The sequence below is a fragment of the Natrix helvetica genome, assembly GCF_964273705.1.
Source record: "Natrix helvetica genome assembly, chromosome: 1".
NCBI classification, from domain to species: Eukaryota; Metazoa; Chordata; class Lepidosauria; order Squamata; family Natricidae; genus Natrix; species Natrix helvetica.
Window position 1 is genome coordinate 216,301,940 of NC_138548.1, and position 27,970 is coordinate 216,329,909.

A 27,970-nucleotide genomic window follows, 5' to 3' on the forward strand; every position below is an offset into this window, starting at 1 on the left:
CGTTTTTAAAAGCCATTTTTCGCCCTCCCCAGGCTCCAGAGGCTTTATAGGAGCCTGGGAAGGGCGAAAAGAGCCCCCCCCCCGCTCCCACCCAGAGGCCCTCCAGAGGCTTCAGGGACCGTCGGGAGGCTTCCCTGAAGCCTTCGGAACGCTTAAAATGACCCTCCGAGCAAACTGGAAATCACTTCCGGTTTGCTTGGAGAGTCGTTTTAAGCGTTCCGAAGGCTTTAGGGAATGTCCGGAGGCTTCCCTGATGCCTTCCGAGCGCTTAAAACAACCCTCTGAGCAAACCGGAAGTGACTTCCGGTTTGCTCGGAGGGTCGTTTTAAGTGTTCTGAAGGCTTCAGGGAAGCCTCTGGATGATCCCTGAAGCCTCCGTAGGGCCTCCGGGGGGGCGGGGCGGGGCAGGGAGGCTCTTTTCGCCCTCCCCAGGCTCCTATAAAGCCTCTGGAGCCTGGGGAGGGCAAAAAAAGCATGTAAAAATGGGGGGGAGCCCCTGTTGTGCGCGCATGCACACTGGAGGGGTCGCACATTGCATTATGGGTGCGGCACGCCCGCACACGACCCCTGCGCTCCCCCCACTTGTGGCATGCGAGCCAAAAAAAGGTTCGCCATCGCTGACCTACACCATCAGTGCTGGTTAGCATGGGGTTTGCTTCTTGTATATATGCAAGTACTTACTCTGCCAGCATTGGAGGGGAAGTGGCTCCAATGTGAATCCGAGCCTCATGTGGATCCTATAAGTATCCTTAGAAAATTAAGGCAGAGGATACTGCAGTTCAGTATTGTATCTAAATCTTTAAGGAACACTATTAAATGTTTAATACTTGGCTGTCAGGGTCCACATTAGTAAAATATGAAGCCAGCAATGTAAAATAACCAGAAGCATACAACAATATGAAACCACGATTTCTTAGCAAGTTATATAGCAAAATAGTACAGCAAAGTAAAGAGAAAAGACATACACAATCCATATGGCCAGCCAGATTAAATACAAACTCTGTAGATACTTGTTTATTCCTTTCATTTAAAAAATGTAATCAGTATACAAAGGAGGCAAACTATTTTAATCTTTGTACAAAAATAGCACTTTTTAAAAGTGTTTCGAGACATCATTACATAGGTAATTGGATTTTTTTTTTTAAAAAAAGCATATACATTATTACAAGATAAAACAAACAGTCTTTTACATAGAATAGACAAAATTATTTTATTGCCAGTGTTACAGGTTGGCTTAAGTGACTGCAGAGCTGTGCTATGAGCACCAGGAAAACAAAAATAATAATTAAAAAAAATGCATCCACCTTAGATCACTTCTCACTTCCCGGGAACAAATATAGAGGCAACTCTGTTACTATGGAAGAGAATTACAACATGTTGATGATGTAAAAGTACATGCATTATTTCATGGAATCTGAGCCGAAACTCCCTCCTGCCCAACCCCCACCGCAAAGCAGGTGAAAAGCAAGTGCTCATCCTTTTGCCAGTGGATTAGGAAAATTAAATTAATTACTCGACACTTGCGGACCATTTAAACTGGATTGTGACAAGATTTTAATATAGAAAAGTCTGGCTCAAGGCACAAAATGCTACAGAGATCTCTTAAGGCTGATGTCATTGGCTTAACTATATACAATTCCTGTTTATAAAAGGAAAGGCACATTTTTTTCCTAAAAAACAGCATTGCAAGTAATTTTAAGATAATATAAAAATTAAACAGGTTTTACCATCTGGAAGAAGGAGGATCCTTTTATGTACACATTTTATATATTAAGGCCAGTATGTATAAACAGAGGCTCAGTAAAGCTTTTCCAAGACCCAGCTTGCAACTACATGCTTAAACCATCTTCAATTAATAATCTTCTTGGAATTGAGACACATTCACACATGCAGCATGTGTCCAATTAACGGCTACCCTGCCCTCTCTCACTGGACTGTCATCTTCAAAATTCATGAAGCCTTTCCATCTCAATGGGAAAATATTCAATAAGACAACAAACCTCACTCAAAAGAAATAGCCTCCGGAAAGGGATGCTCTTTTTTTTTCTTTTTAACAACCAAACACAACTCAAGTCCGCCAATAGTGCTGATCATACAAATAACTGAGCTTTGTTCTGAGCATACACACACACACAGCAAAGGATGGTGTGTGTGTGTGTGTGTGTGTGTGTGTGTGTGTGTGTGTGTACAGTGCCCTTTGTAAGCAGAGGCCATTTTTTGGAAGCGACAGACATTCTCAGCCCAGCAGATAACCAAAGATCACGCTATCATTTTGACCAGATCACAAGAACAGTCGCTGCAAACAATGTTATAAACCGAAACTGAAAAATGAGGGGGAAGTGGCACCAAATGAAGTGTGGACAACACTTAAAAAAAAATCTAAATGATAAGACTCCAAAGGGAAACAGAAGGTAGGCCAGATCCTTCTGCACCAAAGACTTTCCTACATGGCTACCCATGCGGAGAGATGGGATTTCTCCAAGGGCGCTATTTCAAATAGCATGCATCTCTTATGCATGCAAGCAGGCATAATAAAACACTCGTGGTTGCATTAAGACTTCAAAGATCTGAGTTCTTGTCTGCTGAACTAAAACCAAATGATGCAAGCAGACCACTTTTGCGACAGAAGAAAAATCTAAGCGATGCTATGGTACGGGTGGCAATTCATGTCTCGGGACATTAAAAAACAACAACTAGTCAGGAGTTTAAATGGAATGCAAAATTAGAACTTCAACACGGTGCTACTGAAAGTGTCAAAGGTTTGCCAAAGAGGCAACCGAGGTGGTCTCAAGCCAATGATAATTCCCATAGAAAACTTATGATTTTGACCCCCCCCCTTTTTTTTTTTTTGAGTTCCAGGAAAGGCCCTTACTGCATGTTTTTCTGTCAATTTTTCTGTAACTGCTATTATGTTCAATGATAGTACACATAAGAGCCATTTCAGTCAATATTATCTCCTTGGTTGAAAACCAAAGGAGCATTTTTAGGTCAGAGGGAGGGGGGGGAATGAGGGACACATACATAAGGAATTCAATGCTACTATACAATATAATCTTTGTAAAGACCACTTTCCTCAATACTCTGCTAAATATTTGGCATATACCATGCATATATTTACTTTGGACGCTGCAGAAAACACCTTCAACTCTAGCAGAAAGACAGAAAAAGCGTGACAAAAAAAAGGCAAGCACAAAAAAAAAAAGCAATTGTCACCAGGTGCTGCAATGAGATAATATTTACACAACTTAGGAGAAATAAATACTGCCATCTACCAAGGGACTTAAAATCCCCAGTATTCCATAAACAGAACTCTTCCATGCACCCAGCTCATTTCCCAGATTTAGATTATTACAAATAAAAATACTCACCCTCTCTCCTTATTTCTGCCCTTTGAAACGAAAGAGATTTATAATAGCATCTTCCCTTTCCTTAAGAGTTTACCCTTCACAGATTTATTGAATTTCTATCACTAACTAGGAACTCTCCTTCTGGCTTCCTTAGTTTGTAGCAATAGCTGTAAACTAAATATTGCTCTTTAGAAAACAAACAGGAGCCGAGAAGAGAGGCTCATAAATCTTCTGTGATGGCCAACCTGAGATACCAGACTCAGAAAGTCTGTCAAGACTAAAAAAAAAAAAAACTCATTTACAGATTATAGATGGATTCCTTCTACAAGTCACACTGAACTGAGTGAAAAGTAACGTTCAAAATAACAAGAACCGCCCAGTGCATTTTTAAAAAGGATGCCTTTTCCTCAGTTGCGAAAAGGGGTAAATGTGAATAGAGGCAGGCTTTTAAACAGACCAGTGTAGCACTTGAGAAAATGCTAGTGGTATTTTCTGTAGCAGAAGAAAACCGGTGAGGTCATAACAGCATTCCATTAACACCACATCTGCTAGGAAGACAGATACTTGAGAATGGATGCCATTAACAAGCACGATCTGGCATTATAGGGAAGTTTAAAGGAAAAAGAATTGGTTCCCACTTTCTGAAAGAATAGCTATCTGTTCTGCAATCCTTCATAAGCATATACATATTGCATGTATAAGTCGTCTGTGGGTGTTTTGGGTGTATAAACAAAAATGTCATGAGATCTGGAGCATTTTTACTTTTTTTCCCCCTTAAAAACGTATTTCTCCTTTCCCAAATTTGAGAATCAAATGACAACTTGGGCATCATAGGTATTATGCTGCTCTCCCATCCACCAACCCCAGAAATAACTGCTACTAAGACAATCTTGAAGCAAGGGTTTTAAAATAGCAGGAATAAGCCAGCAGCCTGAGGCATGGGGCAATTTATTTATTGCTGCATACTATATGGGGGTAAATTTATCTGGAACATCGAACTCTCTTCACTATGGCAAATAATACCTGTATCCAATTATTTCAGTAATGGTATTACAGTACTTGGAATCTATCATAGTAAAAGTCATCTTCTATCAGGCTAATACAATCCTTGAGTCTCTGGAACATCCAATTCTCTTGCTTTTGAGTTTGCACTGTATAAGGAATACAATCTGCTTTATCTCTGATCTAACAGCAATACCCGGAAGATCACAAATCCCTACTTCTGTGACAAGGAAACTCTTTCTTAATAAAATGCTTGAGTTACATACTTACTCAGTCCTCCTAGTTGTACATTACTTTATATTTGTCGTATGTTTCTTATATTACTGGTGTAAGTCTGCCCTTCCCAATCCAATCCATCAAAACGAATAGAGAAATTGTAGAGAAAAAGGGAAAAGGCTAAGCAAGGAGTGATAAATTTCACCTCACCCAAAATAGACTGAGCAAAATCAGTTCACCAGTGCAAATAATTCACAAGCGCTACAGAAGTCAACAATTTACACCATGGCTTTCTTGTTTTTGACATGCTTTAAGATACTTATGCTTTTTGGTCTTGTTTCCATCCTCTCTCAGCTCAACGAGTAGCATTTGTGAAACAAGAATATTCTTTTTAAAAACTCACACAAGATCGTGAAAGCGCTATCCAACTCCAGGTAAGGGACTCCAAGGATCCGCAGATGCAAGCACCTGGACAATTTTGGGGACCGTTAATCTTAACTCCAGCGTTGTCCTGAGGAAGGAAAAATGATATTTTCTCCCTGTCCCTGATGAAAATGATGTCGTAATTCAGCTCTGCTAAACCACTGTAACATACATATTATAAATCATATGATTCTGGTATGGCTCCAGATGAAGGTAGAGAGGAGGGTGGTCAACACAATAAAAGGAAAACAGAATAGGACATGGCAAGAGAGGCATCAAAATGTTACCAACACAACACTTTATACTGAAGGCAAAGAAAATAAAAAAAAAATAAACTGGCTTTTATGCTACTGAGTGGAGTGAAGTGATGAGAGAACTTCAGAGCAAAGCAACGGAAGCAACATGTAAATGGCCAGCTATAATACCCCAGCAACAATCCATGGACCCTTTTGTAAATTTTCTGGGGCGTAGAAATTCACTATGCGCATGAGCAGCACTGAAGAATGCAAGAGGCAGGAGCTTCATGAAGGCTATGTAACAATTAAAGATTTCCCTCAATACTTTAATAAAACAAAATCGGTCATGCTAACTGAGGAGCTGCCTTGTTTAAGTAGCAGAGGGAAAAGGACATAGGACTGATCAGCTGAACAATCTGGTAAGGTTCTGAACAATTTGTCTAACTGGTTCACACTAAACACAAGAGATTTTAAGAACAATGCCGGAACTGTCTGAAGAGTTACTGGGGTGGAGGTGAGTGTCATAAGGCCCCATTCGTTAACAGAGATTCCGCAAGTACTCTCAAGCATCACTCCCCATCACTTTTTTAAAAAAATTTTTTGTAAGCACTGGCGTTCTTCACTTATTTCTTTGGTATTTGAACTTCCACTTTAGTTCCCTTTGTTGCAATTTCCTCATAATAATTGTTCTCATATGTAACCTCGTAAAGGGAGCAAGCTGGCTAGCAAGCACTAAATTGCTAAAAAAGAAGTTACAAATAAAAGATACAAAAGCCAATTCATAATTTATTCTCAATGGAGTGCCCAGCAACTGAGCCAAATATTGGATCATTTGTCAATTTAAAAAGAACCGGGCAAATCCCTTAGTGTTTCACAGCAATGCAGTATCTCAAGCTAAAAGAACCCAAACTTACATTTTCCCCCCTTTAACTACATGGCCATAGCATTTGTCAAGATCTTAAACAAAGCACAACAGAGTCCAATACCATAGTTCCAACTTGCGCTGTAGTAAAATGGCTTGAGTTGAGCCATAACACATATAAAGACCTCTCTACCACACCCTTAAGGTTCCTGGTGTTCTTAAGAGTGGATCTCCTGGATCGTATGCATGCACAAATACTTTTAAACAAAGAGGATTCACTGTTTTACACTAGGAACTGAAAATAATTCCCCTTGGGCTAAAAGTTGAATTCATGCATTTGGAAAGCAAGGAACGTAAATTGTGTGTCACGTTTTCATCTTTCCTAGGCTCATTTTCCCTTGCAAGTTCAGAACACACAGTGGGTCATGGACCCTACAACTTTGGGTAGAAAAAAAGGTGACGGGGACTTAAATAGACACTCCATTCTCCATATAGAGAAAAAAATGGAAATTAGCAGGAAGTAACTTTTTTTAAAAAGGTACAGGTAGGTATGAGAGTCTAATCAAGTAAGGGAAGAGAACATGGAAGGGGGGGGGGCGAGGGAGAGAAGGAAGGCAAACCTAAAAGTTAAACATAAGAAAAGCTGAATTTCATATTTTTATAGTTACAATTAAAATGCAATATAGCATCTGAACATAAGCCTGAGCGCCGTTTAACAGCTCAATAAGTTCCAAGTTAAGGCATTTGAACTACAACCAAAGACTTTGGTTGCAGCACTTTTTTAATCTCTTTCATTCAAAAGAACATATTTTATAATTTTATATAATTACAATAATAACAATAATAATATAGATTTTTTTTTCTGCTAAAAAGTATTTCAATGATCATATACATTTAGAACCAAGGCATGATGGCATCGGGGTACCTAACAAAGGTGAAGAGACCTAATGGGGAAGGGAAGAAAAAGCAAAAACAAAAATTAAATCAATCAGTCCTGGGCCATCCCCATTTCCCAAGTATTCACTCTAGGCATCCCCAGGCAGACCTATACAGCAAGCAGACCTTATTCTGCACACAATATTCCTGGGAGACAGAAATAGGGTCTGAAAGCTAGATGTGGCAGCCGAGTCCCCATCTTCTGTCACACTTCTGCAATGAAAGGCATCTCTTGGATCTTGAGAATCCACACGTTTATACAAGATCAGGCAGATCCTCAGAATCCATTGCCACTGATGTTGATCGACTGGAGATCAGCTACTTGCATGACATTGATGCCACTGCTTGCAAGGCGTGCGATGCCTTCTGGGCAGATGGCTTCCATGGCCACCATATTGGTTGCAATGAGGGTCGAAGGGGTTGCCCCACCGGTGCCCTCAGCAGAAGCACTCGCGTCAATGGCGACTGCGGAGACGTCCATAGCCACACTGTTAGGTGCGCCTGCCTTCTTGTTTTGGTGGGTCTTGATGTGCTTAGAAAGATGATCGCTCCTCATGAAGCGCTTGGGACACTCGGGACAGGCAAATTTTTTCTCTCCTGAAGGAAGAAAACAATCATGAAGTTGTTCACTCATTTCATTCTTAAAACATAGCAGTTCAGCAGTCTTCCCATCAACCCTGTCCTGTTTTTAGACAATCAGCCAAAAGTGTATCAAGCCAGCCAGAATTGGTTGTCATTCATGCTCTTGTCACCTCCAGCCTAGGTTACTGAAATGGGCATATGCAGGACCCTAACTTAGTAGAAAATACTTACAAAGGGTAAACTTAATGACACCTATTCTAGCTCTATTTCTTTCTCAGAGCTGGTACAAAGCTTATTATTTTTAGAGCCTTATTTATATCAAGAGTAGCTTTTATCTACGTAAGCCTCTTTTTAAGTTCTTTAGGGTGATCTACATAAAATAGTAATAATAATGCCCAATGTGGGAGCCTATTTTGTTGTGGTTTCTTTATGAAGAGTAGATTTCCTCAGACATCAGTCTTATGCCATCCAAATATACCAGTCATATGCCTATAATCACTTGCTTTTCCCCATTCTATGAAGGTATTTCAGCTTTGTTACATTCAACAAATATTAGCTATCCAAATAAGTTTGTACAAAGGAGGTCTCTAAAAACGAGACATTTTAAATGCCATGTCCTTGCATAGTTTTCTTATTTTATTTATTTAGCCATTCAATTTATATGTTGCCCATCCCACTGCAAAGTGGCCCTGGGTGGCTTACAATAAAAGTCATCTATATTACAATATAAACAATGGTATATAAAAAAAATTAAAAAGCAATTCTTAGATTTCAGTTTGAAAAAGGTCTAGACTAATTTTTATTCAACTGAATGTTCCCACATGTTGGGCATTATTGGCACATTCATATGGCTCTTTGTGCCCTGATCCTCATTTTTCAATTCAAGGCTCATTTACAAGCCCTTAAAGCAGAAAGCAAATTAAATAATATTTAGTTCTGTTTTATAATCACACGTTTGCCATTTGTGTCATTTTGTTTACTTTCTATTTTGTTGTGTTTAAGTACAATGACAATAAAGATTACACTTATTTAACACTTTTAAATTATTTTATATTTGTTTACAATTACAGCGAGTTGTTTTTGAGTGACGCAAATACATTCCGGGAACTTTATTTTCAAAGCACTTTCTGTCTCCACATCTCCACTGCATTTTTATAGCAATGCTATTTCATTTTTAAAACTTCGAAGGGAAGGAGGTATTTGTTCCAAAATACCACTGCAATTTTTTAAAGCAGCAATGCTGCTTATAATAGCTGTAACTGTAGACAAGTCTTGACATTATACCCATGATATAAAAACTACAGAGTACTAGGGGGCACTTTTACATGCAGTAAACCAGGAAGGGATGTGTCATACTCTTTACTTAAATCTTTAAGTAAATTTATTCTGAATAACTAAGAGGTCGCTTGACTTATATATAGCTGTGTTAACAAAGAAGACACCAACGCAAAACTCTTTCGAAACCTCTCCTTCACCTTAAGCTACACACAGCACTTATTGCTCCTTGCACTTACCAGTGTGTGTTCGCTTGTGTCGTTGTAGCTCATCACTGCGTGTGAAACGCTTGCCACAATACGTCCATGAGCAAACAAATGGCCGTTCACCAGTATGCCATCGAAGGTGAGCTCGCAGGTGAGATGTCTTCCCATACACTTTCCCACAGCCTGGGATGTGGCAGATGTGCTGCTTCTTTTTGCCAGGGTCCCCAGAGCCTCTGAAAACGGTGACGTATGGAAGAGTTGATCAGAAATACTGGTTTGTTTACCATTTGTTTTGCCCCATGGCAAAAAAAGAAGAAATACTGTCGCATAGTAATTATCCATCATCTTCTTGGGTGCTTGCCATGAACACTAGAATCGAAGTCACAGTCTTCCACTGAAATCTAGTACTAATCACAAACTCTCCAATAATATAATGGGGGCAAACTGGATGGAGGTTACATTTTAATTAAGTGATCAAAACCATCCCAAATCTTTCCAAGTCTTTTGCACAAGGAAGAGACTTTGTGAAGACACACTGGACAATATTTAAATTACATAAACCCTGACGGGTTTTTAATTTTGTAATTTTATTTAGGGGATTTTAAATTGTGATTTTAATTGTTTCCACTCATCTGTCTACCTCCTCCACGTACACGTATACGTCTTTGTTCTTGTGTATGTTTGTCCATATTTGTATTTTATGTGTTTTATTGTACGCCACCCCGAGTCCTTCGGGAGAGGGTGCGGCTAACAAATAAATTATTATTATTATTATTATTATTATTATTATTATTATTATTATTATTATTATTATTATTATTATTATTATTATTATTATTATTATTATTATTATTATATTGTCTCTGCACTGTTTGTTCTCCCATACTTTGAAAACTTCTATGCATTACATATCCCAACAGCAGCTATTTGCAGCTCCTAGAAAATTACAGATAGTTCAGGAAAAAGCAAGGTGCAACGCTTTCCAGAAAGGTAAATGCTCTGCTAACACAGAGAAAAAGAGAGCGGCGTATGCTTGCACATACTTGGTAGCTACTGAGCAAAGTAAATCCTGAACCCATAGTTACAAGTTTCTAGATGTAACCTTTCTCCACAATCTATGCGACACAGGAAGCAGTTAATGTTACGTGTTTATGAATCTTATATAGTCTTTGACTTATGACCATAACTGAGCCCAAAGTTTCTGTTGCTAAAATTCACATTTGTTAAAGTGAATTTTGGCCCATTTTACAACCTTTCTTGCCACAGTTGTTAAGTGAATCACTGCACTTGTTAAATCAGTAACAGGGCTGTTAAGGGAATCTGGCTTCCCCCATTGACTTTGCTTATGAGAAGATTGCAAAAGCTGATCGCATGACCCTGGGAAAATGCAACGGTTCTTCCAAGTGTGAAAAATGGTCACTTTTTCAATGTTGTCACTAAATGAACTGGTGTTAAGTCAGGAACTACCTGTAAACCACTTTGAGGCTGCTGTAATTAGCTGTCTATTAACACTGCAAACAAGCAAATAGTGCCACTTTGTCAAACTATGTGTTTTTGTGAATCTTTTTTCCTTGCAGGTCAATAGACACAAGAGAGCCGAACTCCATACATGTCAGGGCTTTTGATTTAAAGTTTGTGTCCCAAACAGAACATGCTTCCCAAACTGGAAATTCTACTTCTAAGGCACTAAATCAGGGGTGTCAAATTCAATTTCATTGAGGGTCGCATCAGGGTTATGTCTGACCTCAGGGGGCTGGGTTGGCCAGCTTGATGTCACTCGTGTCGGGGACGTCTGTGGTGGTCTGAGCGCTCTGTCAGCGAAAACGAGCTCACAAGGTCGGTTTTCGGCCGCAACAGTCTCCTGCCGTCCTCTACTAGCAAAAACGGGAGCTGGGGGGGGGGGGATTGCGCGTGCACTTCCCCAGGCTCTGTTTTCAGCCATGATAGCCTCCTGCTGCCCTCTGCCAATGAAAACGGAGCTTAGGGGGGCGGTGCGCTGGGCCTCTCAGTGCTCTGTTTTTGTTGGCAGAAGAACCGTGGGCAGGTCCTTCTGGCGTGGCTCACCGGCTAGATCCAGCCCGCAGGTCTTGAGTTTGGCACGCCTGCACTAAACCAAGAATCTATGATAATCCCTTCCTTTATTTACTGACCTTTGCATCAGAATCCACTCAAAATTTACAGCTGGTTTTCCTTCGACAAGCTTACCTGCCATCACTGTCTTTGCAATAAGGGCAAGTGCAGGCTTCTCTGCGCATTCTTCGGACTTGCTGTGGCTGGGCGTCCGGACTGGCATCCCCTTCTTCCAGAGTGGTTCCATCATCAGCCATTCCATCTCCAGCAGTACCATGGAGGCTAAGATGGGTATTATGATCACCTGTAGAAGAAACTGGGATTGTTACCACCACAAAAGCCACACACACAAAAAAAATCATCTTTCACCAAATCAATACTATTTAAGCACATATATAATTTCACTACCTGAAAGTCAAAATAAAGAATGAATATATTGAAACACAAGAACATATATAAACTATATTATCATTTGTACAGAAGTTGTTCTAAATGCTATTCCAAATTTTCTTTTCACTTCCTTTCTGTCTTTTTTTCCTAGTTTGTTTTACATATTAACTTTTAAAAGAATGTCTTAAAATTCCCTGGCACGTGACAGATTTACAAGCAGGCAAAAGAAAAGGGCATCCATATTTTGGGACAAATGCTTGTGTGTAATTGTTCTAATTAAATTATTCCCAGTGTCTAGTGTCATGTATGAAATTAGGATTCTTAGCATATTAACACACAGATGGCATCCTGATGCCATCATCAGCCTTGTGCATACCTCAGGCATGCATGCTTCATTCTTGCCTTTGCACTTCATATTTTTGAGTAAGCATGACTCAGTATAACGATAACACATAAAATGATAAAACTCTGTCTAAAGACTGAAGAAGCTACTTGGATAAAAAGTTAAATGTTTCAAACCAAAAAGAAAAGAAGTCCACTTGCCATGACTCAACTCCCAGACTACTTCGTGTAATATTTAAACATAAAATTTGAGAAAGGGAAATAGGCATCTTAACTCTGTTGAAAGAAGGAACTTACTTATTTATCAAATTTAGAACCACACACTTTACTGTCCAAGTGAATCTGGGCAGTTTACAGATACAAATTCATAAATCATGCTTTGCAACTGGCCTATTCACAAACTAACCAACTTTTAAATTAACCACACTTCTTCAGACTTGAATGGCATTCTGAACTAAAATTAATTTTCCAAAACTTTTCACAACTAGATATGATGGGGATTTCTACAATCCTAATAGTTGTACAGAGTTGCTGGGGTATAACCAGGGGAAGTAGGGGAACATTTGGGTCATTTTTAGTATTTTGGGAAAGTTTAGGGGCAAAATGAGTAACTTAATACTTGGATATACTTAATCTGCTCTTAAAATGACCCAATTACTTTCCACTGAATAGAATAGGAATAGAATAACAGAGTTGGTAGGAACCTTGGAGGTCTTCTAGCCCAGCCTCCTGCTTAGGCAGGAAACCCTACACCATTTCAGATAAATGGTTATCCAATCTCTTAAAATTTTTTGAAACATGGCCACAGTGGTGCTATGCAAAGGCAGCTATGACCCTCTAGATGACAGAAGCCGATATCTTTGTTTATTACAATGACTGCCTGCAATAGACAAAAAATATCCATTCGTATTAATAATCTGAAATGTATTTCAACTTTTACACAACGTTGAATGTTTTTTTTTCCAAACAAAAGTTTTATTGGTTTTTTTTTCAAGTATTTTGGGGAAAAGGGTACATAAATGTGGGAATAAAATTTTTGACAGCTACATCATACGGAAGGTGGTACTTCCCCGGAATCTTACATCTCTTTTATGTTTTATATATATCATAATATCATTGTTACAGTTATTTTACTCAATTCTTTAGCATCTTCAACCATATTTTATATCACTTCTACATTTCATTATATTAGCAATTGCAATATGTTTTTAATTCATTTCTGTGACCTAAGTTTCATTACTGTCTCCTCTCCCCTGTCTGTTGGCTGAGCCAAGGCTCCCCCCTCTTTCGTGTCTTGTGCGCCGTCGCAATGTTGAATGTTTGATTCCTGCTGTGAGTTGCTGAAACTTTTTCTGTTATATATTCCTGTAGGTATACATGGCGTATTGTAGGAGTTTCTTTTGGAACTTGCAAAATGCTGGGCTTAACAAAAATCATTTTTAAAGTATCTGTTTAGCTGGAAATAATTGCAGAAAAAACCAAAAGCTAATCTGGGAAGCAGATGAGAACTAACCCAATGATAAAGGGAGGATAGGGAATAATGCTGCAATACTACTCCTAAGAAAGCGATCCAGAGGAGCCTGCTAGCTGTCTAATTACGGTGATTTCAGAAAGGATATAAGCTTGAGGAATCATGTGTTAACTTCTGCACCACATTCTCTCTTCTTCCTTCCTGAAAACTAATATCCAATTACAAAAACCTTACAAATTATAACTCAGTGCTGATGAGTTTCCCACTGCAAGATATAAAACACTTTTTAAAGGAAGTGAGCTCAGGAGGAATGGAAAGCTCTGAAGCCTATCAATTTTTCTTCCCATTTTATTGGCCTAGGCTCAGGTTGCCATCTAATTGCTTTTTTCTATAACTCCCACCTCACCTTCCCAAATCAGTTTATTCTCCTACAAGTTTCATTGTTTGGTCATTTTCTTGCATGGGGAAAGAAACCTGGCACATACTGTTACAGATGTAAAACTCAGCAGGCCAGGCAATCTCTTTTTTTTGGAGGAAATTAGCATATGCCAAGTATATTTCAATTGAGCCAAGGGTTCTGAACTGTCTTCAAGAGTGCTTCATAACTCCAGCAATGTGGTTTCTATTTAAAAGAAAACATTGTCCTTAAAGCCAATGCTGCCATGAAGATTGCAACACATATTCCATGCATGCCAGTGCTCCAAGTACAAGATAAACACAGAATATTCTTTCACAGGTGAGGGACTCACAGAAGCTGTTGGTGACAAGGATCTAAAGATTGTATTCCCTATAAGCCTCGATCCCACATAAATATTCTTATAAAGCCTTTTATGCTGCTGACAATATCTCACATTTTATTTAGAGTGACATCCACAATGGAAAGGCTAACCTATGGTGATGCTCATTGCAAGAGATGCCCAAGGTGTGATTTAAATTGATAACATTACTGGTACTTCCAATTGATGCTTTTTGTTGCCATACTAAACCAGCATTTAGTCTTGACAGGAACACTCCAAATCACAATATCCTTCCTTTGGCATCTTTTAGAATTAATTAATAAAATTACTCATAAATGCTGTTACCAAGGGTAGGTTCTGGCAGTTGCTACTGCCGGTTTGCTCATGGCTGTACTGCACGCGTGGTTCATGCTTCATGTGTGTGCATGCGCAATGCAATAAAAATTGCTCTGCACATGCACAGAAGCAAAAAACAAGATGGCGCCCCCTACGGCACTGCCGGGAGAACCAGTTCGGGGGTGTGGCAGGCCGGGGTCACTGCTGCTTCCAGCAACCCAGGCCACCAAACCACTACCAGTTCGGCCCAACCGGTAGGAACTAACCAGCTGCTGTTACCCGAAGCTCTGGTAACATGTACAAGTACAAAAATGTGACTGAACACATGTTCCTGGTAATCTACATGCCAACCGATTGATATAATCACAAACAGAAATAAATATTTCCCCCCATAAAATTGAATGGGGAAAACGGGGGCAATCTTAGGAAAATAACTCTTTCCAACTCTGTAGACTTAAATATATTTTCTTCACTTTCTTTTGTGAACACCAGAAACTGTACGGATTAACTGGGGAAATCTTCCAGAATGTTTCCAAACAATTGGAAATAAAGTCTTTAAAAGCTGTACAGTCAACTGTTTACCTCAAGGAGAGAGGGAACATACAGTATCTGCACTCCCAATCTCTTCCTAAAGAAGAATTTAAGACAAATCAAAAGCTTATCCTATTGTAAAGAAATAATTTTTGGTTCATTACAACTGAGTAATAAACTTTGCCTCCTGGATAAAACTATGAACTTTGCATCAACAATTTAAATAAGGAAGTCCTGATGTTAAACAAGCACTACAACTATAAAATTCAAAAATGCATGAATTGTGAAGTACATAGAATGTTCACTTTTATTCTAGTGATTCGGATCTCCAGAAAAAGCTTCTTTTTTAAGTGAACTTGTAAAAAGCAAGACCTATTCTGATCTTTTTGTGTCAGATTCACAGAAATGATAAGTTTCATGATTTTTGTGCCAAGTGCTAATGATTTTTGACCAATAGGAACAAAATCTTAGCAGCTGTCCTGTTTACAGATTTAATATCATGTTCACAGATGCTAAAGTTTCACCTTTCTGGCCCCTCAATTTTAATTGAAACAAAAAGAGACCAATTGTAAACACCAACTAAAGATGCAATTATGGACCGAAGAAAGGGAAATATTTCTGAAGTTCCACACATCCAAAATGCTTAATCTTGGTTCTAAACAAGCCAACCATTCCCAAAAAACCAAATGTAACAAAAAGCAATAGTCTACTTCACACAGTGACATCATATAACTTTAATCGCCTTTACATGGGATGGAGAGAAGATTCTGATATGGCTCCAAATCAGTCTCCAAACGAATTTCACTTCTTTCTCCAAATAGTAGGAAAAAAATGGAACGGATATTAGGAATACCTCTGACCTCCGCTCCTTTCGTGTAAAGCTCAAGACCCACCTTTTTCAAGTTGCTGGCCTGGCTCAACTTTGATCCAACTATATCGCTCCTGACGGGTTTTTTATTTGGGGTACTTTAATTGCATTCAATTTATTTAGGGGTTTTTAAACATTGTGTTTTTACTTGTTTTTATCTATCAGTTCACCTCCTCCTTGTATATGTCGTATATATGTCTTGGTATATGTTTTGTTATATGTATGTCGATATATTTATTTCCTATGTTTTGTTGTACGCCGCCCCGAGTCCTTCGGGAGAGGGTGCGGCTAAGAAATAAATATTTATTATTATTATTTATTATTATTATTAACTAAGCGTGATGTATATTCAGTGATGTGCGGTGAAGTTTATGGCTGGTGAGGCAATGACATCATCAAATGATCATCATGAAGGGAGGCCTGTGACAACTTTGATCTTTGCAAGTGTGCAAGCAAAATACCCCAGGATCACAGTGGCGGGGACAGCAACTCCTTCCGCTGCACTGCGGAGAAGAGCCACGCTGTGCAGGAGGCTCCTCAGCGCTAGCCTCAGATCAGCGCGAGCTGTGGTCCCCTTCATGTTGGCTCAGGAAGGAGGGGAATGGACTGCGGCTTGTGCTGATCTAAGGCTAGCGCTGAGGAGCCTCCTGCACACGCGGTCCCATTCCCATCCTTCCTGAGCCAACATGAAGGGGACCACAACTCGCGCTGATCTGAGGCTAGCACTGAGGAGCCTCCTGCACAGCGTGGCTCTTCTCCACAGCGCAGCGGAAGGAGTTGCTGTCCCCACCACCGTGATCCTGGGGTATTTTGCTTGCACGCTTGCAAAGATCAAAGTTGTCACAGTCCTCCCTTTTTTAGAGGCTTTTTTAAGCCTCACCTCAGCACTCGCCTTTTCCCTTTTACATTTTTTTTTTCTTTTCATGAGAGCGGTGAGGCTCTGCCTCCCCTGACTGCACGTCACTGTGTATATTACTTCAAACGATTTTATTACTTCAAACGGGAAGTGCTGCAATCTACACTTCTGAACATTTATTATGTTTTTAAAAAGCTAGAACAGATTGATGTGGTTAGAAAGTACACTGTGCTTTTTAATTACTGCTGGTTTCAGCCAATCAATCAAGAAGCTAAATCTTAACAAGGTTTGCTGCATGGACCTGGCTGGTACTAGAATGGCTAGGAGGGCCTCTGCACAGCTCTATCTTGTGTCCCAGTTATGCCTTACCTAGATTAGAAGGCCCTACTTACTATCACTATGCTTTGGTCATTGATCTCCTCTTGTTTGAACTACAAACAAGCACTCCTAATGCGCTCCACCTTTGGCTGTCCACAAAGACCACTAAAAACATCCAGAAGACAGAACTTTGGGCAATTTGGGACACTGCTTAATTGTTCTGCGTAAACTGCTGCTTTGAGAGCTGCACTGGCTTGCTCATAGTTGTATTATCTCGTCCTTTGAAGCTTCTCGATGAAACAAAATGTCAAAAAGTTATATGATATTTATGTAGCTACTTACCAAACACATTCAAATTATATTAATGTAACCAAAATCTCTTTACAATTCCTCAAGGCATGTCACAACTTTTGAGCACCCCTAATGTTTGGAAATTGAAAGTCGAAAAATTTGACATGCCAGACTAAAAAGGCACAGCACTAACCTGAAGAGCCAGAAGGCAAAACAAATACTTCAGACAGCTTTGGAAGATAATAAGCTTGAGCAGGTGGGACCTGATTCAGATAATGAGAGGACAGATTCTGGCAGGGCACCTAGCCCAAGAATATACCATTGGAGCAAAGGTAAACAGCACACCTGCCTATGCCAGCACCTGTGGCTATATAAGAACAGCCTCGGGGCCAGTAGTGGGTTGCAGGTGATATGCCCCGGGATGGGGTACCGGTGTCTGCCCGGAGCACCGGGTACTGTTCCAGTATGGTGCTCCGGAGGGCCCACTGCACACCCGTGCTCCTTACCTGTTTTTAAACTCTTTGGCGCTTCCGTGCATGGCACATATAGCGCCTGTGCGATGCTCCGCTGAGCAGCTGGATCATCACGGAGGCGTCACTGGACGGTAAGATGCATGCACGTTCATGTGGAGGATGCCAGAACCCACCACTGCTCGGGGCCCTTATACATCTCTAACTCTGGAACCATATTCCTCTCACTCTTGGCCCTTGCCTTGCACTCAGAACCTAAGATTGATGTTCAGACCAGCTAATATAATTCTCTGGTGCCAAGACCTTGGGCTATTGTGGATAATGCTTACAGCTCCACCTCTGCCTTTATCCTGCTATCACCAGGCGCAGGATTGGGCGCAACTAAAGTTGCTGGATGTCACCATTAAAGCCCAACATGGCTTGAAACCCAGGTAATCTCTAGCACTGTGAAGAAAAGGCTCCCTTGGGGGTTCCTATCCCTACAGAATGGCATCTGCAATAGGCCTTGTCAATCCCTGCCCCTTTCCTGGAATAGCATTTCTCTGGAGATCACATTGGGGCCCATTTTCTTGGCATGTTGAAAATACCTGTCTTTTTTAGTGAGCCTTTTCAGTTATTAAGTGTTGAAATTGCTCCTCCTGTAGAGGGAATGTTTATTTAGGCTGTTCCCTCCACACTTGGGGATATTTCTTTAGATATTTTAATCTTCTTTAGATACTTTAATCTGCAGGCATTTTAATTGTGTTATTCTCTGAGGATCTCAGAGAAGGCAAACAAATGAATTCTAATAATAAATACATGAATTGTCTTTATAAGAGGAGTAAGGTATTTGGCTAATACCATTAACTAAGCAAATCAATTCTATGGTATGTCACCTGCATGCTCTGTTCAGTTTAATAGCACTACTCGCTTGCAGCATTCATTGCAGGTCGTGGAAAAGGTAAATAGAGAACTATTATATAGTCTGATTTTGATAAAGTGACCATTGGCTTATCTGAAGGGTCCTTTTCTGTGCACTGCGGGAGAGTCCAAGCAACAGGTTAAATCTGTCTGGTTGCCCTAGGACTGAGGAATCTTTTTCCTTGGCCCCAGAATTTTGAGAGGGTCTGGAACCCGTGAAGTCTGGAAGCGTGATGAAGCAGTAAAGGAAAGTCCAAGTTGACACGATGGTAACGAATCCCTGGATGGAGAAGCCAGGGTGGGTTGGACTCTCCCGCAGTGCACAGAAAAGGATCCTTCAGGTAAGCCAATGGTCATTTTCCTGTGCACTGCTTGGAGAGTTCAAGCAACAGGACATACCCAAGTTATACGTCACTAGGGCGGGCAGAAGGTCAGTCCTGGGATTCGGTCATGGAAACAACCGCCTGGAGAACCCGCCTGCCGAACGATGCTTCGGCCGAAGCATACATGTCCAATTTATAGTTCTTGACATAGGGCGATGGTGAAGACCAGGTAGCCGCTCTGCAGATGTCATCAATGGTAGCCTGGGTGGCCCAGGCCGCGGCAGAGCTCCTTGTGGAATGAGCGGTAATGGGTCGAGGTACTGCCCTGGACTATGTTCGCATGCAGCTGCAATGCATGCTCTCAGCACCTGCCGACCATAGAAGATGTCACCTTCTTACCCAAGGAGCCTGGCTGGAACGACACAAAGAGGGTCTCTGACCTGCGGAAGTCTGCAGAACGCTTGATGTATATCCGCAGGGCCCATCTGACGTCCAACTTTTGCCAAACACGTTCCTTGGGTGGTTGGGGCGCGGGCAGAAGTTAGGTAAGATGACTTCTTGCCCCCTGTGGAACCAGGTTTTGATCTTTGGGATGAAGGCAGGGTCCAGACGCAATATGACCATGTCTGGATGGATGACACAAAGGTCCTCCCGGACCGATAGAGCTGCCAGCTCTGATATGCGCCTCGCAGATGTTATTGCGACAAGAAAAGCAGTCTTTAAGGTGAGATGTCGAAGTGACCTTGTACGTAGAGGCTCAAAGGGCGGTGAAGTAAGATCCTGCAGGACCACCGATAACTGCCAGGTGGGATAACGGTGAACCACCGGAGGGCATAAGTTGGAGGCGCCCTTAAGGAAACAGCGAATCCTTGAAATTTTGCTGAGGGGCTGGGTCAGATCACCGGACCAAACGGTGGATAGTGCCTCCACCTGACGCCGAAGGGTGTTGGGGGCGAGACCTTTGTCTGGGGCCCCCTGTAGAAAGTCCAGTACGCGGGAAACAGGTGCAGTGACTGGATCAAGATGGAGGTAGTCACATCACTTGGCAAAGGTGGGACAGGTGGAGTCGTATATCCTGGTTGTTGAAGGATGCCTGGATGCCTGGGTGGTACGTACCACCTCCTCCGACAGGCCCTCTCTCCCTAGGAGGTCCCCCTCAAGTGCCAGACGGCCAGCTGGAGCCACTGGGGGTCCAGGTGGACTATGGTCCTCTGGCTGAGGGAGATCAGGTCTTGACGGATTCGCATGGAGTGGACACCGACAGGCTGACAAGGTCAGCATACCAAGACCTCTGAGGCCAGTGGGGTGCGACGATGAGGACCTCCGCCCTCTCCACGATGATTTTGCAGATCACCTGTGGTAGCAGCGGAAGAGGGAAGGTGTACAGCAGTTCCTGAGGCCCTCTGCATTGAAGGGCATCCATCCCCACCACCCCCAGTGAATGGAAGTGGGAGAAGCGTTGGAGTTGCGTGTTCTCTTGGGTGGCGAACAGGTCGATCACGGGGGTGCCGAATATGCGAGACAACTGGCGAAACAGGACTGGATCCAATCACCATTCTGCATGTCTATGGTGGTCCTGCTCAACCAGTCCGCCTGAGTATTGTCCACTCCCGAGATGTGGTCGGAGCGAATGGATGCAATGTGATGCTCCGCTCATCTGCCCAGGGCTTCCACCTCTGCCATGAGTTTTCTGGACCTGGTGCTGCCCTGGCGATTTATATGTGCCTTGGTGGCCACATTGTCCATCATCAGGAGAACGTGCTGATGCAGAATATCCCGGTGAAAATGTCGTAGGGCGAGTCTCGCTGCCCGCAGCTCTAAGAAGTTGATGTTGCAAGCTGCTTCGGCTGGAGACCACTTGCCCTGTTATGCGATGTCCCATGTGCGCCCCCCAGCCAGCAAGACTGGCGTCTGTCGTGATGACCACTCTCGCAGGTTCCTTGAGCAGGTGTCCCTGCAGTAGAGCTGTTGATTGCCACCACTTGAGAGATCTCTTCACGGTCAGGGAAAGCCGCACCGTCATGGATGAGTTGCTCCTGCTGGCCCTCTGATGAGGCAGAAGCCACTGCAACTCTCTGGAATGGAGCTGTGCCCAGGGGACGACCGAGATGCAGGAGATCATCTTCCCCAACAGTTGTGAGAGGAGTAGCACAGAGACTCGTCTCAAGCTCAGAACCTTGTGGATCAGGGATACTAAGCTTTCTATCCTGTCCTGGGAAGGAACACCCTGCAAGTTGAGGTGTTCATCATAGCCCCCAGGTGGAGAAGGTTGGTAGTTGGGGTGAGATGACTCTTTTCCAGGTTCAAAGAGAACCAGTGACTCCGGAGGGACCTCATGGTGATGTGGAGGCCCTGTAATGCCTGTTTCCTGGATGACGATTGGATGAGAATGTCATCCAGGTAACATTGTAGTCTTACGGGCCTGCGCCTGAGTTGCGCTGCAACCACTGACAGAACTTTTGTGAAGGTCCTAGGTGCCGACGACAGGTCGAATGGAAGGGCCCTGTACTGATAGTGTTGGTCGGCGTAGAAGAACCGCAGGAACCTTCGGTGTTGTGGTCGAATAGGGATATGTAGATAAGCCTCCTTCAAGCCGATGAACATGAGGAGGTCTCCCTGGTGGATCCCTGCTAGGATAGTCTGCAGGGATTGCATCTTGAACCTCCTGTATGCGATGTGACGGTTGAGGTTCTTGAGGTCCAAGATAGCCCTCCACGCCCCCCTGAGTTCTTGGGTACCAGGAAGAGAATGGAATAAAATCCTTTCCCTTCCTGGTCGGGTGGAACCTGTTCCATGGCATTGATTTCCAGGAGATGGCGAATTTCCTGGGTCATGAGCTCCCTCGAGAGGGCAAGGGGGGTAGGGCAGCGGATGAAATTCTGAGGGAGTTGAGAGAGGAATTCCAAAGAGAGTCCCTCCCTGTCGGGGACCCAGGCGTCCTCCGTGGTCAGTTCCCATTGGGGGACGAACAGTTGAAGCCGGCCCCCGATGGGAGGGGATCGTTGATGGCAGGGACGTGCGGTCAGGCTCTGCCTCCCCTCTCTTCATGAAATAATAGTATATAATATTATATACATCGGCCGCGCCCGGGAGCTGCAGAGGCAGAAATGTTGTCGGCGCTCCTGGATGACGAAGCCACGAAAGGAACGACCCAGTCGCTTTCGTGGCTTCGTCATCCGGGAGCGCCGGCAACATTTCTGCCTCCGCAGCTCCCAGGCACGGCCGGACGGAGGTAGCCAGAATGGCGCCGAGGCAGTCCGGCGGACGAGCGACCGAGGATCAGGCTGCCTCGCTTGTTCTTTTGTCCGCCCGGACCGCCTCGGCGTCGCTGTGGCTACATCCGTCCAGCCGCGCCCAGGAGCTGCGGAGGTAGAAATGTTGTCGGTGCTCCCGGATGACGAAGCCACGAAAGCGACTGGGGAATGACGAGAACCTTCCTGCCTCTGCTGGATTTCGCGCAAAGTCCAGCAGAGGCAGGAAGGTTCTCGTCGTTCCCCAGTCGCTTTCGAGGACTGCGGAGTGCGAGCCGGCGGAGCACGCTCAGGAAGGCGGGGAATGGGATCACGTATGCTGGAGGCTGAGGCAGCCTCAGCCTCCAGCACACGTGGTACCATTCTCCGCCTTCCTGATGACGTCACCAGCCTCACCAGCCATAAACCTCACCGCACGTCACTGGTTGATGGTCACTTGGATTTGCGGAAGGGCCTGTTGGAAGCCCCACCGCGGTTGGACTTGCGGTTGTTGAACTGCTGCTTACCCCTGTCCCGAAAGGACTGCCTGTCCTGGGACCTATCTCCCGACTGACTAACTGGTCTGTTCAAGGGAGCGGAAAAGGATCCTGCAGGCTCACTGGAACGAAAGGACTGCCTCTTGAAATAGGGAGCGGATTTATGGTCCTGTTTCTTGTTCAAGGTAGGCAAAACTTTCCGCTTATTCTTAGATTCGATCAAGAAGGGGTCTAAGACCTCTCCAAATAATGTGGTCCCCTTAAACGGAGCAGAAGCCAATTTCCACTTGTTCTTCTGATCTGCCTGCCAGTAACGAAGCCACACAAGGCGGCGGGACGTCACGTTGCAAGCTAATGTCCTAAAAGTGAATTTGACCGCGTTAAGGGAGGCAACAGCCGAGTATTGGGATGCTGCAATGATTTTGGTTATGTCCTGGCGAAGACGAGTGTCTCCTGCCAGTAGTTTAGCCTGAAGCTCACACAGCCAAATGATAGAGGCTCTGTTGAAAAAGGATGCGGAGGAAGACGCCTTAATGGCCCCTGCTGCCACCTGATGAGTCTTGTGGCAGGCCTTCTCCGCTTTTTTGTCCTCCGCCTTTAGGCCTTCTAACAGGTCAGCAGGAAGGACCGAATTAGAAGTGAGGGCTGCTATAGGAGAGTCCACAGATGGCAGGACCAGAATGTCTTCCAGTGTGGGATCTACTGAATACAGCTTTTTGTCCCCGCCACTGGGCGTGGCCAGGGAACCAGGCTGGACCCATTGCTGCTGAATGACATCCATAAAGAGATCGGGAACCGGAATCAGCTCTTGCTGAGGGGCCTGAACATTAAACATGCTTGCATTGGCGTTAACCGGGGTGGAATCAGAAGATCCCTGCACGGTCTTAAGTTTGGTACCCACTTGGGTGGTGTTCTTAGCCTTGTGCAAGATGGACTTAAATAAGCTAGGCTTAAAGAGCCCTGAGAAGGCAGGGGCATCCGGAGGAAGGTTCTCGTTCTCTGAGAGCTCCTGCTCCTCCTGATCTGCGTTCTCCAAAACGGAAGCCTCGCTGAGCACCGAGGATTCCAAAGAAGGGTGACGGACCCACCTGGTAGTAGGGGGAGCCTCCTGCCTGGTCTGAGAAGTATTGGGAACAACGGTGTCCAAAGGTGGCGCAGCAAGCGGAGCAACACCACCACCACCACCACGCCTACCTCCGAGTCTCAAGGAGAAAGTCAACGACGGTGAAAAAAATCAAATCTAAATAGCCTACACTAAGTAAGGGGTAAAAAAAAGTACAAATAAGGACAACAAGGAAAAAGAAAAGGGGAATAAGTAGTTGGAGAGTCCAAGCCTAGGATAAATTAAGCTGGAGCTCACAAAAACATGTCCTGAATGGGCAGACTGAGGAAAAATTATGGGGCCAAGCAACACCAGGAGCCGTGTCCAAGGAAAAATATTCCTCAGTACTAGGGCAACCAGACTGATTTAACCCGTTGCTTGGACTCTCCGAGCAGTGCACATGAAAATCAACTAGTCAGCAGGGAGGGGAATGCAACCTCCACCCATTAGGATGAACATGGCACGATCTGTGAAAGTGCAAAACTTGTCATGCAGATTCATGTTCATCCTATGAGACACAAACAGATCTGGAGCAGTCCTCAAATGGCTTAGCTCAAATTCCCATCTGTTCAGTTGCTTGCTTAAATACGTAAATGCTATCAATTTTTCTTTGCAAGGAGTGGCAGTAGGTGCTCTGCCACTGAGTCATCTTTGTTTTCAAACACAACAAATATGGTTGACTGAGTACAGAAATGCAACCTTTTGATTTACTGGTAGTTACTGAGCATTTTAGCTATGTGAAGGGCTAGGTTTTGTTTTCAAGCTGTGTATTATGATAAAGCTCAGGCCCAGATCTTTTGTTGTTTCTTTATAGCAAGTTTATCTTTAAAAACTTGTTTACCTTAATTTCCTTGCTGTTAAAGTTGAGCTGTTACTAAGAATTAACCTATATTGCTAACACCAGGGTTAAAAAAAACAACAACTATGGTAGCTGGAATCTTAGGGTTCCTTTCACTACTAAGTTGCATTTTTATTTTTTTAAGATTTTTAATCCACCTCTTTCATAAACAATTGAAAGTAGCAAGCAAACCTAATATTCCTTCCTCTTTCTATTTTTCCCTGGATAACATCCTGTGAGGTGGGTTGAGCTGAGAGAGTAACTGGACAAAAGTCACCCAGCCAGCTTTTATGCCTAAAGCATGAGATTAGAACTTAAGTCTCCTGGTTTCTAGACCTTCACATTATCCTGGGAGACACATACTCTTTCTTACTGCAGGATATCACTTCTTGACTGCTGTACTTACCAAAAACCAGGGGCAAGAAATAAACATAGCTGATATGATCAAACTATGAACTGTGTTATCCATGTAAACCACAACATACCTTGTTCCCATTTCTAATTTGTTATACAGATGAAAAAAAGTAATATTTTTCACCTCTTATTTGCCATTATTACAATTCAGCTAAAACATGTCATACAAGTTCTTTGACCAAACAGGTTATTTTCTTTTCTTTTTTTAACATCTGTATTTCTCAGCAAAAAATCATTTCACTGTTGTCAGGTTGAGAATCTGGCTAATCAACTAAAGCAAAGAGCCTAATCCTGGCAGAATTTATTCTTACTAGAAGCTGCTAAACCGAGCCAACTTCAGTGCATTCATCAATCATGGTTATTTCAAACCAATTAGTCTGAGCATCCAGGACTTGTCTGCATCATTTCTCTGGGCATTTCAATTAGACTTTTTTTTTAAAACAAAGACAATATAGTAACTGAGTTACCATTTTCCTCTTAACAGTCAGTGACACTTTCTGCATATAAAATCCCAGGTTTTCCCCCCCTTTATTACTACTGAAGGAAGGACAGATTGCATCCCATTTCAAGCCAATGTTGAAACATGGTGACAACCTCATTCATTTGCTTTCAGAGGCTGTATAGCAGCATTGATAACAACTAGGTCAGTTAAAACCTACCTGTCTGATCACTACAAATCCCTGACAGACTTAATTTTGCACATTTTATAAACCATCATATAAAGCAGGAAGCAACTAAAGGTAGACCTTGACATAAAAACCACAATTGAGACCAGAGCTTCTGTTGTATGCAAAGACTATCTTTAGTTGCTTCCTGCTTTTTTATGGTTTATAAACTGCGCAACTGTGTTATAAACTGTGTTTAACAAGATTAAGTGAGACCCGCCTGATTTTGGGATTTATGGCACACTTGTTAAAGAGAATCACTGAAGTTGTTAAGAAATTCACATGGCCATTAAGTGAAACTGACTTCCCCTACCGACTTTGCTTGTCAAAAACTGGCTGGGAAGTTTGCAAACGGTGATCACAGGACTGAAGGGTGTTGCAACAGTCATAAATACATGCCAATTGCCGGGCACCTGAATTTTGATTATGTGATCTTGGGTATGCTGTAACAGTCGTAAGTGTGAGGGCCAGGTATAAGCTTCTTTTTTTCTGGTGGTGTTCTAACTTTGAAATGGTCACTGATGAATCTATGGTTTATCATTTCTCCTAATTGCCACACTGCTATATCACTGAAAGAGGATTGGGGCCATTAATGTGCCAGTGAGGCCAGACTATGAACTACTGACTGGTTATCCGGCCTGCAGCTGATTAAAATGCATTGGAGATCAGGTGGAAAACAGTAATAGCAATAGACTTATATACAGCTTCTCAGTGCTTTACAGCCCCCTCCAAGCAGTTTACAGAGTCAGCCTCTTGCCCCCAACAATCTGGGTCCTCATTTTACCCACCTCGGAAGGATGGAAGGCTGAGTCAACTTTGAGCCTGGTGAGATTTGAACTGCCAAATTGCAGGCAGCTGGCTGTCAGCAAGAAGTAGCCTGCAGTACTGCATTCTAACCACTGTGCCACCAGGGCTCTTCAATAAGAGCACCCTTGTAGAACAGAATGAAAATTGTATTTCAATTGAGAAAGATCACGCAAAAAAACAGCCAGGAAAAGTGACAGAGGCTGGATAACCCAAACATTGAAATTAAGTAAGGTGCTTTATTTCTTTCTCAGCTACTTTGTACATGAAGGATGAAAATAAGGAATTTTGATATATGCCAACCAAATTAGTATGATAACATAGGGCAGTTACTGTCTGAGACTCTTTAATCAATACTCATCAATAAGCTGAATGACAAATATATTTTATTCATATATACTCCTCCTGCTGGGAGTACTTCGCTTCAAGTTTAAAGAATGGTTAAATCAATATGAAAAATTGATCTTGTTAAGTGCTGATATTTAGTAGAACTGTGCAGGCTTACAAAATGATTCAGAATACCTCTGCTATTCATTAAAGGTTCACACCTTTAGTTACACTTCTGTGCAAGCCTGAAAAAAACCACCACCCTACTTTAATTAATCAAATCTTTAAAATAGCAGATATGGATTGCAAGCTCTTAAAGCTACACTTTCCCCAGGCTTGTACAGAAAAAAAAAGTCTTTTAATAAATAGAGGAGAGTACTAGGCTGATGTTGAAACTCTTCTTCCAAATCATTGCCAAATCATGGAGAGTCCCCTAATATTTAACAAGTTGGGAGCACAATTCCAATCTAATGCTAATACTTTTAATACTGAACGTATTAGAAAAACTCTGTTCTCAATTAACTTTTTAAATAACTGTTTTTGTGCAATCATTTTATAAGTAAACTGATTAATGGAGAAGGGGGTGGAAACCATTCACAACCCCGAAAGTATCAACTAGGATGTGCAGCAGTGTGGATTTGAAAGTGTCCCTTCAAATCTGAAATGTTGCACAGCTCTATTATTGAGGACATTTGCACCCCTACGTTAAGTAACTACTATCCCCTTTCATAAACCGTGCTTACAAAACAAGAATCCCAAATAATGGCTACATCTGGGCCAGGAGGCATCTTTTAAACTTTTGTTAGGGGCATTCCGAAAAATGGGTGCCAGAATGAATATGGCAGACCACAAAATATCATATACTACAGGCAAAGTCAGTACTGGGACAGACACACACACACACACACAACTTTACTAAAAAAAATAAAAATAAAGACAATACACATTTTAAAAGAGAAAAAGAAAAGTAAGAGGTGGAAAAAAGGCAAGGTTCCTGGTCTTCTTAACAACAGCTATACTTATATTTTATCTTAAGGTTACAATATAATTTTCTTCTCTCCATAGTCTACACCAGTGATGGCGAACTTTTTTTGGCTCGCGTGCC

At 42.5% G+C, this 27,970-nt stretch overlaps 1 protein-coding gene across 6 annotated transcripts in view; it reads right to left on the bottom strand.

The window, feature by feature from the left end:
• Window positions 1-987: 987 nt before the first annotated feature.
• Window positions 988-27,970, bottom strand: part of SP1 (Sp1 transcription factor) — a 43,664-nt gene continuing 16,681 nt past the window's right edge. For 5 of the 6 annotated variants that reach the window (XM_081935898.1, XM_081935902.1, XM_081935901.1 and 2 more), the window contains exons 4-6: window positions 11,291-11,459; window positions 9,119-9,318; window positions 988-7,619 (exon numbers count right to left, since the gene is read on the bottom strand). In XM_081935898.1, the coding sequence (XP_081792024.1) occupies window positions 7,300-7,619; window positions 9,119-9,318; window positions 11,291-11,459 (689 nt within the window). In that variant the 3' untranslated portion in view covers window positions 988-7,299. Of the gene's footprint in view, window positions 7,620-9,114; window positions 9,319-11,290; window positions 11,460-27,970 lie in introns of all 6 variants that reach the window. The other variant, XM_081935903.1, reaches the window with a different exon arrangement.